The sequence below is a fragment of the Stegostoma tigrinum genome, chromosome 36 (assembly GCF_030684315.1).
Source record: "Stegostoma tigrinum isolate sSteTig4 chromosome 36, sSteTig4.hap1, whole genome shotgun sequence".
Classification (NCBI taxonomy): Eukaryota; Metazoa; Chordata; class Chondrichthyes; order Orectolobiformes; family Stegostomatidae; genus Stegostoma; species Stegostoma tigrinum.
The window spans coordinates 1,444,624-1,462,495 of NC_081389.1; the positions used below are offsets into that span (position 1 = coordinate 1,444,624).

At 44.4% G+C, this 17,872-nt stretch overlaps 1 protein-coding gene across 1 annotated transcript in view; it reads left to right on the forward strand.

The window, feature by feature from the left end:
* LOC125446894 (SH2 domain-containing protein 7-like) overlaps window positions 1-13,277 on the forward strand; it is a 50,557-nt gene extending 37,280 nt beyond the window's left edge. Inside the window, exons 3-8 of the mRNA XM_059640117.1 lie at window positions 416-609; window positions 1,550-1,639; window positions 2,551-2,716; window positions 5,796-6,014; window positions 8,964-9,695; window positions 13,004-13,277. Of these exons, the coding sequence (XP_059496100.1) occupies window positions 434-609; window positions 1,550-1,639; window positions 2,551-2,716; window positions 5,796-6,014; window positions 8,964-9,695; window positions 13,004-13,048 (1,428 nt within the window). The 5' untranslated portion in view covers window positions 416-433 and the 3' untranslated portion in view covers window positions 13,049-13,277. The remainder of the gene's footprint in view (window positions 1-415; window positions 610-1,549; window positions 1,640-2,550; window positions 2,717-5,795; window positions 6,015-8,963; window positions 9,696-13,003) is intronic.
* Window positions 13,278-17,872: the final 4,595 nt, after the last annotated feature.

The window sequence follows — 17,872 nt, forward strand, 5'->3', positions numbered from 1 at the left end:
CCTCCCATCGAAAAACTACAGCATCTCTGACATTTCCAGTTCTGTTCCCCATCACCTGTACAATAGCAGGCTGCTACATTGAATCTTTTGTAGCGGTTTACATGTCAGTGTTTTCTGCAAATGTTAATAAATTCACAGAAGTTTTAGGCCCATCCTATTTATTTGATAACTTTCTGATGCCTATTGTGTTGCTGAACAGAACAGAGTTTAACAAAGGCTCCAAAGAGTGTGGAGATGGGCACGAATCCAAATAAATACCACACACAGAGGAATGATTTGAAAGTCGAATGGAGTTTTGCAAATGTAGTGACGCTTTTTACAGGACAAAGGCAAAATATGCAAATATACCTTGATAAAATTTTAAAAAATCTGCTTCTGTTCAGCTGTTTGACAACAGTGTGATCATTTTTTACAGGGTCACTGCTTTGGGAGGATGGGAGAGTCTCAGAGGTTAATGAGTTGCTCCCAAAAATCACGGGCTAGCTCCGACACCTTGTCGGCAGGAATGCTAAAGGAAATGGCCCTCCGGTGGTTCACGGAGACCCAGGTCGCTCTCATCCTGCAGAACGGCAGGTTACCCGAATGGTTCCACGGTTTCGTGACCAGGAAGTAAGTTCTACGGGCTCGGTCAGTCACACAGTAGACAGTGCATAAGAGTCAAAGCTGAACCAAATGTTCAAAATGTTATAAAAGCTGTTTTTCACCATAGCTCCATTATTGTTACAAATTGCTAATTGCTTCCTTAAACTGTAACTGAAATCTATCAATTAAACTATCAGTACAGGGGCTGTAATCCTCTGATTACACTGTTATCCCAGGCATTGGAATCCATCAACTGCACTGGTATTCTATGGACTGTAGTGTTGTGACTACACTGATGTTCCAGGGACTGTAATATTCTGATTACACTGATATAATGGGGTTGCAAAAAGGGTGACAACCCCTTTCTTACTCTTTGGGGTCTGAGATCAACCATATATAACAACACAAACTATGTTTTTGTCTGTCTGCACAGACTGAGGGGTGTCAGGTTCGGAGGATAATGAGATATTTTATTCAATAATTATTCAACAAATGTCATATAGAACCCAGATTTCCCAAAGCAGAAGGAGTTCCCAGACTCAGCACCCCCAGGTCATGTACTCCCCAGTCTGTGTCCATTCCCACCCCCTGCCAGGACGTATACCCTTCCATCATCATGCCCTCCCCCCCACCCAGGCTGTACCCCCAGGGCTGTGTTTCTCCCCATCCCTGTCCATCTCACCAGGCCATGTTCCAGCAGGGCTTCAGTAAACTGGACAGCAGGTAAGTGATTATAAAGTCAGAGGCGCTGGACGCAGTCCCCTCTGCCTTAACAAGTGTCTGTCCTCTGCTGTCCTATATAACAGAGCAGACGTTGTGGGGGGGGGCTGGGGAAATGGGGGTTTTGTGCTCTGTGTGACACTCTGCGCTGCAGTGTATTCTGGCCACAGCTAACGACACAAGTCTATCTGGGGCCTAGCTCTCTCTGTCCTAATAGATAACTCTGTGTGTATGTGTATGCCAACAGAGAAGCTGAGAGTGTCCTGCAGGATCGAGATATTGGTCACTTCCTCATCCGGCTGAGCGACCGAGCATTTGGCTACATATTGTCTTACAAGTACGTACTTTGAGATTTGATGCCGGAAGAGAATAAACAAGATTCAGGGTTGAATTTAGAACATTTTTTTTCTGGCCTGTGAAGGCACAACCCTCAGTGGATTCTATCTGGTCCTGAAGAAATTGTCTGCACCTTCCAAAACCTTAAGATGTTTCAAGAGAAGGCATTTGAAATGGAGTGACCACTAATGTGGGAAGCAGTAGCCAATTTCATCACAGCAGGATCTCACAAGCTTTATCTGAGTGCCACAGCCTGCCATTGCAAAGGGCAATTAAGAGTTGCCGCATCACTGTAGGTCTGGAGTCACATGTAAGGCTGGGTAAGGACAGCCAATTACCATCCCTAAAGTGAACCTGATGGGTGTTTGGCAATGGTCATGGACACTATTACAGAAGGTCAAAGTTTACAAAATTAATGCAAATACTCCAGCTGTTATTGTGGGTTTTGAACCCATGTCTCCAGAGCATTGCCTCTAGACGATCAGCTCCATGACATTACTAGAATAAGAAAGCTGAAAGAACTGCAGGTGCTATAAATCAGAAACAAAAACAGAAATTGCTGGAAAAGCTCAGCAGGTCCAGTAGCATCTAGGGAGAGAAAGGGAGTTAATGTTTCGGGTCCAGTGACAAACCACCCCCTCACCACCACCAACAAGTCTCTGTCCCCTGAGTTCCGAAGAAGGGTCATTCGACCTGAAACATTAACTCTGATTTCTTTCCACAGATGCTGCCAGACCTGCTAGGTTTCTCCAGCAATTTCTGATTTTGTTTGTGACATTATTAGAGCTGTGTTTGTGAGAGACTGTTACTGCAGGAGAAATGACAGTAATTTGGTTTTGTAGCACAGGCTGAGGGTATTTGTTGGTGTGAATAGAATCTATGGATCTAACCTTCTGATTGGTTTACCTCCAGGGGCAGTGATCGCTGTCGACACTTTGTGATCCAGCAGCTGAAGAACGGCAGGTACATGATTGATGGTAGCACTCACACTCACAGGAGTCTTGCAGCCTTGATCAACTACTACACAACTGAGGTTATCCAGCCCTTTGGAGAGGTCCTCACTCAGTCCTGCAGTCAGGTAAGCGGCTGTCACTTTGCAGATACACCACGTGGTCTCCTTCTTCCTTTCGATCTGTTTTCTGCAGTAGCAGCTCTCTCATTAATTCTGTGCAAAGTCATATCGAGAGGCATCTCTCATTTGTATTGATTTTAGAGCAATCTGACCCAACTGAGGTGCAAAGTGGATCAAGGACACTGGAGCATTTGCTCTTTATTTGAGATTCAGAGTGGCCACCACAGAGGCTGGCCAGGCTGTTCTAACCTTCCAATATAATTAGATACTATATGCCCATACGTATGTGCCCAGAGAGTCCAGTCATTCTCAACACAGGTAGTATAGCTAGAAGTTCCTGTTTTTAGAAGTGCAATTATTTCCAATGTGTCAGTCTCACAGGATATCATGGCCTCGCTGTAGAGTAATAACAGGGTGATCTTACTCAATATTTACTCAATTCATTATTAACTGCTGATAAGCTGATTATTAAACCTTCACTGCCCAAAAAGCATGGATTCTAACTTGGTGACTGCCAACTTGATGCAGACAGGTGGATCTCATATTACAGACCTGTCGGTTAAAACCCACTACAAAAAAGAATTCCTGAAATTCAGCTGCACAACTTGAATAGTATCAGCTGAGCAGGTCTGGCAGCATTTGTGAAGAAAAAAAGTCAGAGTTAATGTTTCGGGTCTGGTGACCCTTCCTCAGAACAGGCACACTGGACCCAAAACGTTAACTCTGATTTTTTTTTCTTCACAGATGCTGCCAGATGTGCTGAGCTTTTCTTGCAACTTCTGTTTTTGTTTCTGAATTACAGCATCCACAGTTCTTTTGATTTTTATTTGAATACCATTAGTGAAAGCCTGTCAGTGACAGGAAAAGGTAACAGGGAAATGGCACACAGAGGCTCATTTTTAGGAAGTATTTTTGCCTTTCCCTGTACTCCATGTGATTGCCAACCCTGTGAGTGTAACGGAGTGTAAAGTGGGAAATTGTGAAAGTGAACATTTCAGCATGATGGACAGAGCAGAAGCCTATTATCTAAGTGGTGAGAGGCTGCAGAGCTCTGAGGTGCAAAGAGATAACAAAGTGTGGAGCTGGATGAATACAGCAGGCCAAGCAGCATCTTAGGAGTACAAAAGCTGACATTTCAGGGGTCCAGACCCGAAACATCAGCTTTTGTGCTCCTAAGATGCTGCTTAGCCTGCTGTGTTCATCCAGCTCCACACTTTTTGTTATCTCAGATTCTACAGCATCTGCAGTTCCCATTATCTCAGATGCAAAGAGATCTGGGTGTCCTAGTACATGAATAATAGAAGATTAGTATGCAAATACAACAAGCAAATTAGGAAAGCTAACAGATATTATGTTTTATTGTGAGTGAAGAAATGCATTGAAAACAGTTCAGAGAACGTTTACTAGACTGAATACCTGGAATGACGGTGTTGTGTTATGAGGAGCAGTTGGGCAGACTGGGCTTATATTCACTGGACTTCAGTAGAATAAGAGCATACAAGGGGTCTTGACAGTGTGGATGTGGAGAGGATGTTTCCTCTTACGGGGGAGTCCAGAAGAAGGAGATACTTTTTAAAAATAAGAGGTCACTCATTTAAAACATAGTTTGTTTTGTTTCTCTTGGAGAGTTGGTCTTTAGAACTCTCTGAAAATGTGATGGAATCAGACTCCTTGATTTTTTTTATTATTTATTCATGGGATAAGCGTGTCGCTAGTCAGGCCAGGATTTATTTTCCAGAGGGCAGTTAAGAATCAAACATATTGCTGTGGTCCAGACCAGGTAACGATTTCAGTTTCCTTCCTTAAAGGACATTAGTGAACTAGATGGGTTGTTCCAACAGTTGACAATGGATTCATGGTCATCATTAGACACTTAATTCCAGGGATTTATTGAATTTGCCATGGCAGGATTTGATCCTGAGTCCCCAGGACATTACTTGGGTTTCTGGATTAACACACCAACTAAAATACCACTAGGCCAACCCTCCCCCAAACTATTTTTAAGACCGAGATGAAGAGATTCTTGATAAGCAAGGTGGGGGAAGAGGTGATGTAACAAGTTACCAAAGTAGGCACAAATGTGGATTTGAAGTTAAAACAAGATCAGCCATGATCTTATCAAGTAGCGGAGTAGACTGACTGGTTTGTAACCACATGCTCGTATGCATGCAAGTGTCTTGAAGATCAAATAATGGTTCCAGTCCCAACCCTCTGGGTGTACCTACAGACTGTTGTTTGATTAGGTCTTCATCCCATTATAAATGTACTGGCTTGTTAAATGAGTAACTTTATGTAGTGCCAGACTCCTGTTTTCACCCCATACCTTTGCACGTTATTTTTATGTGATAATTGTAAATGCCTGTCCCTTTGCCTGTCACCTGCACACATCAGGGCTCGGTCCAGACACTACAATGAAAAGTTGCTGGTCAAGTGATTTGTGCAACATGGCAGCTTTTCAACATGTTGCTGTTTGTACCGAAGCTAGACAGCCAATTAAAATGTAATTTCATAAAATTACTGGGGTCTTTAAACAGCCTACTGTACAAATTTGTGGCCAAATTTGGACTTTTCCAATGGGATCATAATACCAGGGTCAAATCAGGGCCGTAGCACTGGGCCATGAGGGGAGCAGTCACTTCATTGGCGGTGATTTTTCCCAGAATTGGACAATGAGTGGTCAGAGATTGGCTTGGCGTATCTGTTAATAATGTTGGTTTGGTTGTCAAAGCTGCCGATCTAGGAGCAGACTCACCAATGCACTGGGCAGCTGATTCCAGGTGACAGAGAGGGAAGGCAGCCAACTTGAGGCACTCTCTCTCTGCCTTCTGGATTGAAAATATATCTTTGGGCGGAACTTTCAATGTTGAGAGTGGTTTGATTGTGGGACTCGTTTATATGAACAGTAGTTGAGGTGAATATAAATGGCAAACCAGATAAACGTGAGGGAGAAAGAAATTGAAAAGAAATATGTTGTTCAGATGGGAGGACATTTGTGAAGAATGGAAAAAGCAGCACACAGCAGTTGGGCCCAATGGCCTGTATGTGTGCATAAACTCAATTTAACACACTACATTTTGGTTTACAGAATGACAGGAACAATCTGTACGACCAGGTCAATTCACCTACTAAATCCAACTACGAGGAGACAGAAAGGGAACGAGTGTCCAGACAGCCACATTTTCTCAGCCACTCCCAATCTGAGGAGGTGTCACAGAGACCTCCAGCTGTCCCTCCGAAGGCCAACAGGATCTTCAATACCAGGAGGCTGACCTCATCTCTAGAAAGCATGACCTCCAACAGTGAGGTGAGTGTCTCATTACAGTTACCTCCATGTGAGCTATACAGCCATTGCAACAACTACTTTCATTTATGTAGCATCCTTATTATTTCACAACACCTCACGAAGCTTTGTTTAAGTGAACTTAATCAAAATATATTCACGTGTTATAGGGAGGGTTTGCTGGGCTAATACTAGAATAGGTGGGTTGTCTTAAGTGGAAAGGTTGAACACGTTGGTGTTGTATCAACTGGTGCTTCGAGGTGTAAGAGGCCACTTGATTGAATGAGCACAATCCTGAGTGGTCTTGACCAGGTGAATGTGGAAAGTATATTTACTCTTGTAGGGAGAATCTACAATTAGGGATCAACATTGAAAAATTAGGAGTTTAAAACAGAGGAGGTGATTTTTGTTTTTCTCTCAGGGGGTCGTGAGTGGCTGGAACTATCTTCTTCAAAAGATGGTGGAAGCAGAGTCTCAATATCATTATGGCAGAGGTAGATGACTCTTCACCACCCCCTTGTTTAATAAGAATTTATCAGGGGTAGGTTAGAATGTGGATTTGAGATTACAATCAGATCAGCTTGATGAAGTTGAAGGACAGAGCAAGCTGGAGGGGCAGAATGGGCTAATTCTGTGCATGATTCATACATTTGTGTGGCGGAGAAGTGGTGAAGTGGAGAGGCTAAGGGAGGGAATCCCTGCAAACGTTTTGGAGGCAGGCAGCTGAAGTTACAGTCATCAGTAGTGGAACAGTTCAGATGGGGGTGTGCAGGAGAAAAGAGCAAAGATCATGGAGGTAGCCTGTGGGCATGGAGAAGATCATGGAGACAGCCACAATGAAGCCAGCGAATGATTGGAAAATGATGGGAACCTTAAAATCAAGACAGTGCCTGGGGGCCAGTGTTGCTCAGAGAACACAGGAGTGAGTCAGGGAGTGGAACTTTCTGGGAATTTTAAGACGTGGCAGAGTTGCAGGATGGAAGGCTTAGCTTCAGATAAATCCACTTCCACCATTCTGAATAGCTGAGGTGAAGAGGCTATTTTCAGGCCAAATATAGCATCTGACTGCATGCTGCTGTGGAGTGGTCAAAGCTTCCTCCCTACCATTGGCACAGCCAAAACAATCTTTACCTGCACCACCAGGGTGCAATTTCAAGCAATAACAAGAATGTCCTCATGGGATCTGGGGACTTGGCTGTGAGGGGTCAGAGTGGGACAGGGGTGTTCGTGAGAGGTGTAGAAAGTGTCCGGTGCGGCCATACACCTGGGGAAGCTCAATGGATTAGCCTCTGCCTGTCAATTGCGTCTGTCCAAATGATTAGGGACCCTATTGATCAACTTGAACATGTTATCGTAATCCCTGGAATTTTGCTGAAATGAGGCTGGAAAAATACACAGACCAAGATTTTACAAGCTAGAAGCACATGCAGCTCAAAACACTTATGGTTAACTGCTGTAGGTTACTGATGTTTTGAGGCAGATATTATTTCTGGTTTTCACCAAGCTCTTCTGGACATGTCATCTGAGGAATGGGAGGGGGAGCTGAAATGGTTCGCGACTGGGAGGTGCAGCTGTTTATTGCGAACCAAGCGGAGGTGTTCTGCAAAGCGGTCCCCAAGCCTCCGCTTGGTTTCCCCAATGTAGAGGAGGCCACAACGGGTACAGCGGATGCAGTATACAACATTGGCAGATGTGCAGGTGAACATCTGCTTGATGTTGAAAGTCATCTTGGGGCCTGGGATGAGGGTAAGGGGGGAGGTATGAGGGCAGGTAAAGCACTTCTTGCGGTTGCAGGGAATAGTGCCAGGTGTGGTGGAGTTGGAGGGGAGTGTGGAGTGGACAAGAGTGTCACGTAGAGAGTGGCCACTTATGAAAGCAGGGTGGGGAGGGAAATGTCTTTGGTGGTAGGGTCAGATTGCAGATGGCGGAAGTGTCGGAGAATGATGCATTGGATCTGGAGGTTGGTGGGGTGGTATGTGAGGACGAGGGGGATTCTCTTTTGGCGGTTACTGCGGGGACAAGGTGTGAGGGATGAGTTGCGGGAAATGTGGGAGACACGGTCGAGGGCGTTCTCAACCACTATGGGTTGGGGTGGGATGTTGTGGTCCTTGAAAGACGAGGACACCTGAGATGTACAGGAGTAGAATACCTCATCCTGGGAGCAGATGCGGCGGAGGCGATGGAATTGGGAATAGGAGATGGCATTTTTGCAGGAAGGTGCGTGGGAGGAGGTGTATTCTAGGTTGCTATGGGAGTTGGTGGGCTTGAAATGGATATCAGTTTCCAGGTGGTTGCCCGAGATGGAGAGGTGATGAGGTTGTGGATGATTTGGGAGATAATGGTTTGGTGCTCAGGGGTGGGATCATGATCCAGGGGGCGGCAGGAGGAGGTGTCGGAGAGTTGGTGCCTGGCCTCAGCCATGTAGAGGTCAGTGCGCCATACTACAGTTGTGCCTTCCTTGTCCGCGGGTTTTATGGTGAGGTTGGGGTTGGAGCAGAGGGAGTGGAGAGCTGCACGTTCCGTGGGAGAGAGGTTGGAGTGGGTGAGAGGGGTGGAGAGGTTGAGGCAATTGATGTCCTGACAGCTGTTCGAGATGAAGAGGGCGAACGAGGGTAGTAGGCCTTGGGGTGGTGTCCAGGAGGAGGACTTGTGTTGGAGGCAGGAGAAGGGGGTCAGTCGAGGTACCGTTAGGCTCACAGTTAAAGAAGTAAGCGCGGAGGTGGAGGCGGTAGAAAAACTGCTCAATGTCCAAACGTGAGCAGCATTCATTGATGTGTGGGTGGAGGGGGACAAAGGTGAGCCCTTTTACTGTTGTGTTTCCTACATTATGCCTACTGTGCTTTGGGACATGTCAAGTTGTGGAAAGACACTACAGAAACTATGTCAGTTGTAATGGTCTGTCTTCAGAAATATCAAATGTTCTTGAAAAATGATTTCCAGTTGACCTGATGAAAATGTTGATTTATGTTGAAGGACTGTGATGTAGCCCCACCTCTGCCACTCAGGACAAGCCTGGTTTTCGATCAGGACAATCAGGATGGAATAACATATGGGCGAGTTAATAAACTGAAATACAAGGAGCAGCAGGCATTCCTGGTATTGAGCGACAAGAGCACAAACAAGGAAAGCTTGGCAAATCCACTCTACAGTATGGGAATGGATATCCGAAAGCCCCAGCCTTCAAGGAGGCAGTCACCTATGAGCAGTGCCATATATTCCCTGGCTGTGGAGCCCCAGCCTATATATAATGAGGCATTTGAGCCACCAGGAGTGAGTCCATCATCTGATGTGGTGTACGCTGAAGTGGACGTGGAGCAATGGAAAACTGGAGCCGTGCCTGCTTCGAGTGGTAGCAGTTATGCCACCATTGTTGCACCAACTGAACACTCAAGCCAGGCCTCTGATGCCAAACAGTCAAGTTTGGCCACTCCACCTTTGACTCCTCCTCGACTGTCTCCCAATTTGAGTCAGAGATTGAAATCTACATCACCCACTCACTCTTCACAGAAGCACAAAGCCAGTCAGAAGCCCCTGACAAGCCTTTGGCCCCTCTGTCATTCAGCTGAGCATGCTCAGGCAAAAGATCAATTGTATGAGGATACCCTGGACAAGAAGAACTCCACAAACTGTCCGGAGAACACGTACGAACAGATTCCCGAGGAATTCTCCAGACGGGGCCAAGCGAAGCCAGTGACTGCAGAGAAGGTAAAGGTTATCTGCTGCATTCCTGACCCTTCACCCCTGCCTTTTCCACTCACACAATTCCAGTGGCACCATGGGGACAAGAGGTTGTAGTAGTAGAAAAAACAGTTTACAAATAACCCAAGATTTACCCTTTCCTCCGTGGAGCCTTTCATTGATAATTCCATGAATTTCTACCTAGTGTTGAAACCCAGGGCTCAAACTGCTGCAGCTTATGAGTAGGAAATGTCTTGGAGTTCCCACATGGAACAGGTTGTACAGTCCAGGGGTTGGAGGAGATGCCTTACCCTTCTTCTATCAAGTAGATCATAAAACTTACTACATTTAAAAAAAAACTACTCACTTCTGTTGTTGCTTATATAGGGAGGTTACTTATAATACTTTAATACATTCTCATTGAAAAACAAATAGAACTTTTATTTCCCAGCTCCTTAGAAAGTTAGCCTAACTTAGGGAATTAAACTACCGTCAAAATTATATCCCTTGAATGAAGTGAAAATAGTGAATATTAAACTCAACTTATGTTGTAAATTAATTGAGTGGCCCTGCTCTCCCAGTGTAGAGACTTCAAGACAGTATGGTTTAAGAAAGCAGTGATTTGCATTGTTTCAAATCTTTCATCCGACATCTTCATAGAGAGTAGTATAAGTAGCCTTGTACCTAAACATGCCTGCTGGGAATGTTTCTGAAGAAACAGAGACTGGCTTGTTCATGTAGTCAAGCAGGAAAGTGAAACTAGTGTAGATAGTAGGGTATTTTTGACAGTACATACTTGATGGGCTGAAGGATCTCCTCTTTTCTGTATAATTCTGTAATTCACAGCAAAGTAGTTCCAAGTGAATGAATTCTTGAAACCCTCTTAACATGGTTTCCTCTCATTGCCCACACACTAGGGATCTTGAATCAATGAACCTGTGATCATTGAACAGATTGCTGAGTGACGATGAGAGATCACACTATCTACTCACTCCCAATCCTTGCCTTGCCCAATCCTGTTGCGCACACCTGGATAACTATTTCCTTGTGGTTGCTTACAGTGATAGAGATGTTTTATCTTGTGTACACAGTTGCAATTTTCTTCTTTTATAGTAGAAGTATAAAGCCTACGATTCTACCCTATTTTATGTTATGTATTTACCAAACCCTCACCCCCAACCTGAGCTCATTTACCCCCAAATTGATGTAATTGCCATTACTCCTGAGCATGGCCTTTGACCCCGAAATGCCCCCTATCCAATGGCTGCCAGCTTCCTCCAATCACACCCTCTAAGTTTCAAATACAATGAAGACATTTAATGATGTGGAAAGGCTCGACAGGCTGTTTTCTTTGGAATAGAGGAGGTTGAGGGGAGATTCAATGTCAGATATAAAAGACTAAAGAGGAGTTGGGGATAATTTTTATTCACCCAGAGGATGTGGGAAGGGGCAAGGGGAGCTGGTCTGGAGCTCACCGCCTGTAAGGTTGGCTGAAGCAGAAACTCTCATCACATTTGGATACAGACTGGAAATGCTATAACTGAGAGTGAACTGGAAACTGGGATTAGATCAGATTAGGGTGAGGATTAGGGCATGTTGGTTGACGGAGCCATAATGGGACAAATGACTTCCTCCTGTTCTGTAAATACATCCGTGTGTGAACATGAAGGAGGGATATCTTGTGATCTGGGTCACCATCAGCTATTTTTAAGATAACAAAGTGTGGGACTGGATGAACCCAGCAGGCCAAGCAGCATTTTAGGAGCACAAAAGCTGACGTTTCGGTCTAGGCCCGTAACGTCAGCTTTTGTGCTCCTAAGATGCTGCTTGACCTGCTGTGTTCATCTAGCCCCACACTTTGTTATCTTGGATTCTCCAGCATCTGCAGTTCCCATTATCTCTGATCAGCTATTTTTAACCCACATTTATATGATACTACATTTTAATTCAGTTCTGTATAAATAGGTTTCCCTGTATTTGAACAACTGCAACAGAATAATGTCCACCTTTTCACAGTGAGACAATACCGTCACGGGATATCAGAACTGAGCTTTGCTTCCTGTTAGGATGCAAATTTGTATGTGTACATTTGTAAGAGTCAGGAAGAGTTTGCTTGTTGTAAATGAGATCAGTGTTATAATGATCCACAAAAACCAGCAGCAAACTGGACCAACTAGCACGCCATTCCTGGAAACGAAAGCTTGTTTCGAGTTTAATGGGATAAGGGGACGGGTAATCTCAGTACGAAAGTGACACTGAGTGCTGAAACAGAGCAGGGCCATGCCCCACTGAACTGATCATTCTCACCAAGTGTATTGGCCCTGGTGATCCTACCATATCACCATAGAATCCCTACAGAGTGGAAGCAGGCCCTTCGGCCCAACAAGTCCACTCCAATCCTCAGAGCAGCCGCAGGCCCATCCCCATAACCTACATTTTCGGCAATTTTACATGGCCAATCCACCTAACCTGCACATCTTGGGACTGTGGGAGGAAACCCACGTAGACACAGGGAGAATGTGCAAACTCCACACCTGATGGTGGAATCAATGCTGTGTTAAAATGGATTGGAGTACTGGAGAAACTAACTGGACCAAACACAAGGCGCTAAACCCTAGTGCCAGCAGATAAGGTGAAGAAATCTGATGCAATGAGTTGTTCATCTCAGTCAACTGTGGATTGAAGTCAGTCAGAACCAAGACCCCCCCCCCCCTCCCCCAAATGGAGGGTCTGCTGCTTTTCAATGATTGGATGCTGGAAAAGTAAGAAAGTTGGCATCATAAAATGCTGACAAGCTGCCAGTGGATTGCAAATGGTGTCCTGGCATGGGTTAGGTTGTTTTCAGGTTTTGGGCATGTGGGGATTAACTGCTGAGCCTGTAACAACCTGGGGATTGTACCCACCTGTCACAATACTGGGAAATACTGGGCATCCATGCCCATTATTTTCCCTTCATGGCCTTGTCCATCTGCCCTCTAACTTCCTCCAACATTAGGTTTCCCCCCACCCCACCACCTTGACTGCACCAGCCATCATCTTCAATGCCATTTCTCCTCAGTGCATTCCTACAATAGCTCCCTTGGTCATCCTGGCTGAACTCCCTCCCTAACCCCCTTCAGTAACCCCCTATTTTCTCTGAATTTCAAAACCATTTTGAACCAGCTCTGTGCCACCTTATCCTTAGTTACTGTCTGCTGTATATGGAGCCTGATTCCCTCCCTCTCTCAAGGACCAGAGTGTTCTTCATATTTTACGGGTGCTATATAAATGTGACTTTTTTTTTAATCTTTACACTAAATAGTTTAACCCAAAATTCTCTACTTTTGTTTTCCCAGGAGGAAGTTCGTAAGAAATGGTTCTCTGATTGGAAATGCAAGTGAAGAAAGAAACCGATTGGTCCCCATCTGATGAACGTGGTGCTCAGCTCTCCTTGTGCATCATCGTTTTAATTCTCTGGATCCCACCATCTACCCTCTTAACATACAACACTACGTTGAAAATGGGCCCAGCAATTTGCTATATTCCAAGAAAGACACTGACCTAGTTCCTGGTATATATTTTACACACGAGCAACAATTGGTGCTAATGTTTCACATCTTTGTAGGTATCATAATAAACTGTCATTAACTTCAATAGATAGAACAGGTTAAAGCTCATCCACGTTTATGATAATAGAGCTCCTGTGAATTAAACTGATACTGTGTTTGTTAATATTTATGTCATGGTTTTGAGTACATTTTGATTTTGTGGGATACTTTAATTATGTGACAGAATTGATATCTCTCCAACTGACTTCAAAATGGACAAGTGGAAAACAAACTTCAAACTTGCAAGCTGTTATCTTGCTATTTGTCAGTACATTATGTCCCAATTCAGTGTATGTTGAATCTCTGCCAGTTGTCTTAGAATGATTTCCGTTAAGTCTGTTTCTACTTTTCTCTGATCTTCGCTGATTCTTCGCTATTTGCAATGCGAAAGGTTCCTGTGGATGTTTGAGAATATCCAGTGAGAGTGATCCAGGGAATGGGTTCACCCAATAGAAGTGACCTGGGGAGTGAGTGCACCCCATTGGATGACATTCACTTTTTACTACCTTGCCATGACACTGCAGAGATTGGGAACTCAGTGGGAGTTCACTATGTCCGATTCCTTTTTGTGAGACTGAACTTTTGCAGCAGTACTTCATCTTTAAACATCTGTTTGTGAAACTTTGCTGATTAGCCCACTGATCAATTTATCCGCATGAGAAACAGGAAGAATGATTTTGCTGCAGATTAGAATCACTTCTAATCTGTTTGTTTTGTTTTTGTTTCCATATCTATCTTTGCAGTTTCTAACTGATGCGGTCAGTGTTTTATAAGCGAATTCTTGGTTTAACTCTGTGAGGGATGGAAGCTGTTGAGGAATAGCTCATTGACAGCATTGCTTAGCCACAGGCTTCCAGTTACACAGTTCCAGATCTTGGGGAAGGATTGGTTTCACTGCAGCAAATATTTATTTGTCTTTGGGATGTTGCATTTTATAGTTCATCATTGTACTGAGAAAAGACACTAGTGGGACTCTACTTGTTGGAATGCTGCAGCTCTTGTATTGCTGCTGATGTTCTGATGGTGCTTAACAGGGAGAACCAGTGTATTAAGTCCAATTCTGGATAGTGTGAGACTTGGAAGGACATTCCAAGCTAAGAATACTCCCACAACATTGCTGACCTTGTGTTCCTCAATGATGTTGTAGAACGACAACACTCACATTTGACTTTGCAATGGGATAAATGGCTGCTGGGAGGACCAAATCGATTCAGAATCCTTCCATTTTATTTCACTAGGAGAAGTGTAGCAACAGAGGAGGCCATTTAGCCCCAATGGTTCCATGCCCCCCCCACTCATCGCAGATCTCTATCTTAACTCCATTTACTCGCAATGCTTCGATAACATTAACCCTGCAAAAAAAAATGACTGGTGTCAATTTTGAAATTCCCACTCAGCCTTCTGCACTCCCTACACACCGCCCCCCACCATCTTTGGCCTCATCAACATTCTAGGGGAGACAGAGTTCCTAGTTTCCACTCCCCGTTGTAAAAACAAGTGTGTTTTTACATTGCCCCTGAGTGACCTAATGTTAAAGTTGTTCTCCTTTCATTCTGGGGTCTCCCACCATCTGTATATTAACCCTATTAGATCTTAAAAAACTCCTCTAACTGGATCACCCCTTAATCATCCATAATCAAGGAATCCCAATAATCTACATAATCTAACTGTTTCAGCTTCTGGTCCATTCTTGAAATCCATTCTCATATGTTTAGCAGGGGGATGAGTTTTCAAACATGAGCAATATGTTCTACTGAGAAACACCCACACAGAAGTTGGCCAACACTAGCAATGGAGCTCTCTTAAAATAGAACCTATGTATAATCCAATAACTTTAAACTAGAGAAAAAAATGACATTTGTAAGAACTATTTAGAACAGTTGAAATAAGCCTGAGACTCTGCAGTTTTCTGATTTTTTTTTGTATGTTTTACTTTTTTTTAAACTGCATTATTGGACAATTGATAGTGGGCCCAGACCCTTGTTATAGTCCATCACTCAACAACTTTTCTTATTTTTAAATTATTATGACTTTAAGACACTTATATAAATTTTCTGGTTGTTTGCTACAATAAAGTTATAAATGATTATATCTTCTGCTTGTTCAAGATTTTCAATATTTCCACCAATAGGTGCGTGATTAATTGGCTGCTGTGATTAACAGTGTGAGGTGTGGGACTCAATAATCAGCAAGAGATAAATAGGCAGTTGGAGGAGTTTGAGAGAGCCAACATGGATTTGAAACAGACTGACCATGCTTCTCCAAAATAATTGAATTATTTTGAAGAGTTACAGGCAAGGTTAATGAAGAGAATGTGATGGACGCTATCTGCAATTTTGAAGCACATGACAAGACATGACATATAAGGGTGAATTAAATTGAGGCTCATGGAAACAGAGAGTCAGTGTACAACCAGTTAATAAGTTAGCTTAAGGACAGAAAACTGCCCTGCCACAGCACAAATAAACCCAACATTGAAACCTGGCAAATACAGCTCACCACTTGCTTCAGTTGACCTCCAGGTTGCTTTTGACCAAACAACATTTCGGGACACTGTCCAGGGGCATACCCCTTGTCCATGGACATTGGCATTTGATGTCTGCCAGTTCCTCAAAATGATCAGGATCCTTACTCCATACGCTGGCAGACTGAATTTGCAGGGAACAGCAGCAACTACCATGAAAAAGCTGATTTAGGAATACTGTGCACTGAGACACAGCTCACAGACTCAATCAGGCTCAGGCTGCTCACTTGGTCTCACAGCAGTGTCTCATGTAGCACCATCGTACCTATGTGGCCGCACCATCCCTGCCGCACCTTGCTGTGCCATGCCAGTTAGCATGTTGGCACTTCAGACAAAGTCTGCAAATGCTGCTACATTGTGTGCTCTTCAGTGCAGACACACAGACAGTGTGCTTATCAGTAGACATCTATCTGAGGGCAGGCGACAAAGATTGGGAGGTGCTGTGAGGAACATATTGATGTTCAACAGTCTAATACTCACAGCATGTGCCTGCACAATAAACACCCTGCCCATTTATTCTAACATTTCTGAAACAACCCTGGATGGGGACTGGTCCTCAGACCTCAAGGGCAGGGTTTACCTGTCGAGGGTGTTCCAGTCCTATCAGTCATGGGCACAGTTCACACACTGTCCAGGGGCTCAACATGGCCACTCTCCTTCGGCCACCCATGGTCAGTGGTTGTGTTTGACTGCAGTGTTAATGAGTGGGTAGCGGTCAGCCCTGTAGGACCAGCAGCGGCAGTTGGGGGTAATTAAGTATCATCAGTCGGGGAGTTACAAACACAAGTAGAGGTCTACTCCATCATGTCCAGGGGCTGCTCAGTGAAGTTGGTCAGAGTCTGAAGAGAGTACAGTCCTGGGAGTCTGTGCATGAACAGTGAGGACGGTACAAGGTTGAAAGTGGCCTGAAGGGGCAGTGGGGACAGGGGATCACTGGCAAAAGATTCAGGGAGTCAAGCCGGGGTGGAGGGTGGAGGGAGGGTTGGACATTTACAACATGAGGAAAGGACAGTGAAATTGGGGGTGGAGGGGTGGTCTCAACTGGGGCTATGCAGAACAGCATCAGAGAGCATTGTTTGTGATAGGAAAAAGGTATTATTGGCAATGTCCAGCAGAAAGGGAGCATATAAGATTAGATTGAGCTTCATTAAGGTGTGAGATAAAAGGGGATCTGCAGGCTCATTGCAGAGGTTGGGAGTGTACCTTGCGAGCAAGTGAAGACCAGTGCAGATTGTATTCAACGCGAACTGTGTCCCCTGCCATCACTTGGCCATTCTGAAAATAACTGAAAAATGAACGTGACAATGACCAGGGTGGGTAGAGACAACGACAGTTTGATGGTCAAAGGCACGGGATTCACATCTACTGGATAATAGGCCACTTACAAACTGCAGCTATATTTCATTTAGTAATGTTTCTACCCTCAGTTGCTAAGCAGATTGAAGGAGATTAGGGATCAGATGCTGGTCAAAGGCAATTTGCAGCTTGCTTGAAAATTGAACTTGGGCATCTGAATGAGGTTGAAGTCAGTAGCAATAACATGACAATAATATTGTAGTGAAATTACAGGGATGTTACAGTGAAGTTATAGCATTGTTACAGAACTGGCTTAAGGGGAACAAACAACATGTGCAATCTATCACTTGTCCTAATGAGAGCTGCATCACTTTATATCCTTATCTTTTGTGTTAGTGTAATGATGGCCTGTGCTGAATGCAGTGAAATGTTGAGCGTTTGACATGGGTCTGGCATAGGAAGGGTGTTGGAGCACTGCAGGCTCCCACCTCTCAATGCCAGTGGGGTGGGGGTGGAGGTTGTGGTTGATCACTCAGCATGAACAGGCTAAGCCTCAGAATGGATGGATGATGGAGACATTATCATCTTGCAACATTTCTCATTGTGTGGAGGAGTATGCTCAATCCTCATCTGCAGGAGATTCCCCCAGTCACTATTCTGAGATCAAACAAATTCCTTCTCTCCTTTTGTTCCATCTTTAGGTCCTTTTCCACCGAGAGTCATGGCCCCTGCTGCTGATGGATATTGGTCTCTCTGGCTGCCTTCCTAAGATGGCAAAGGCAGACACACGAGGATCA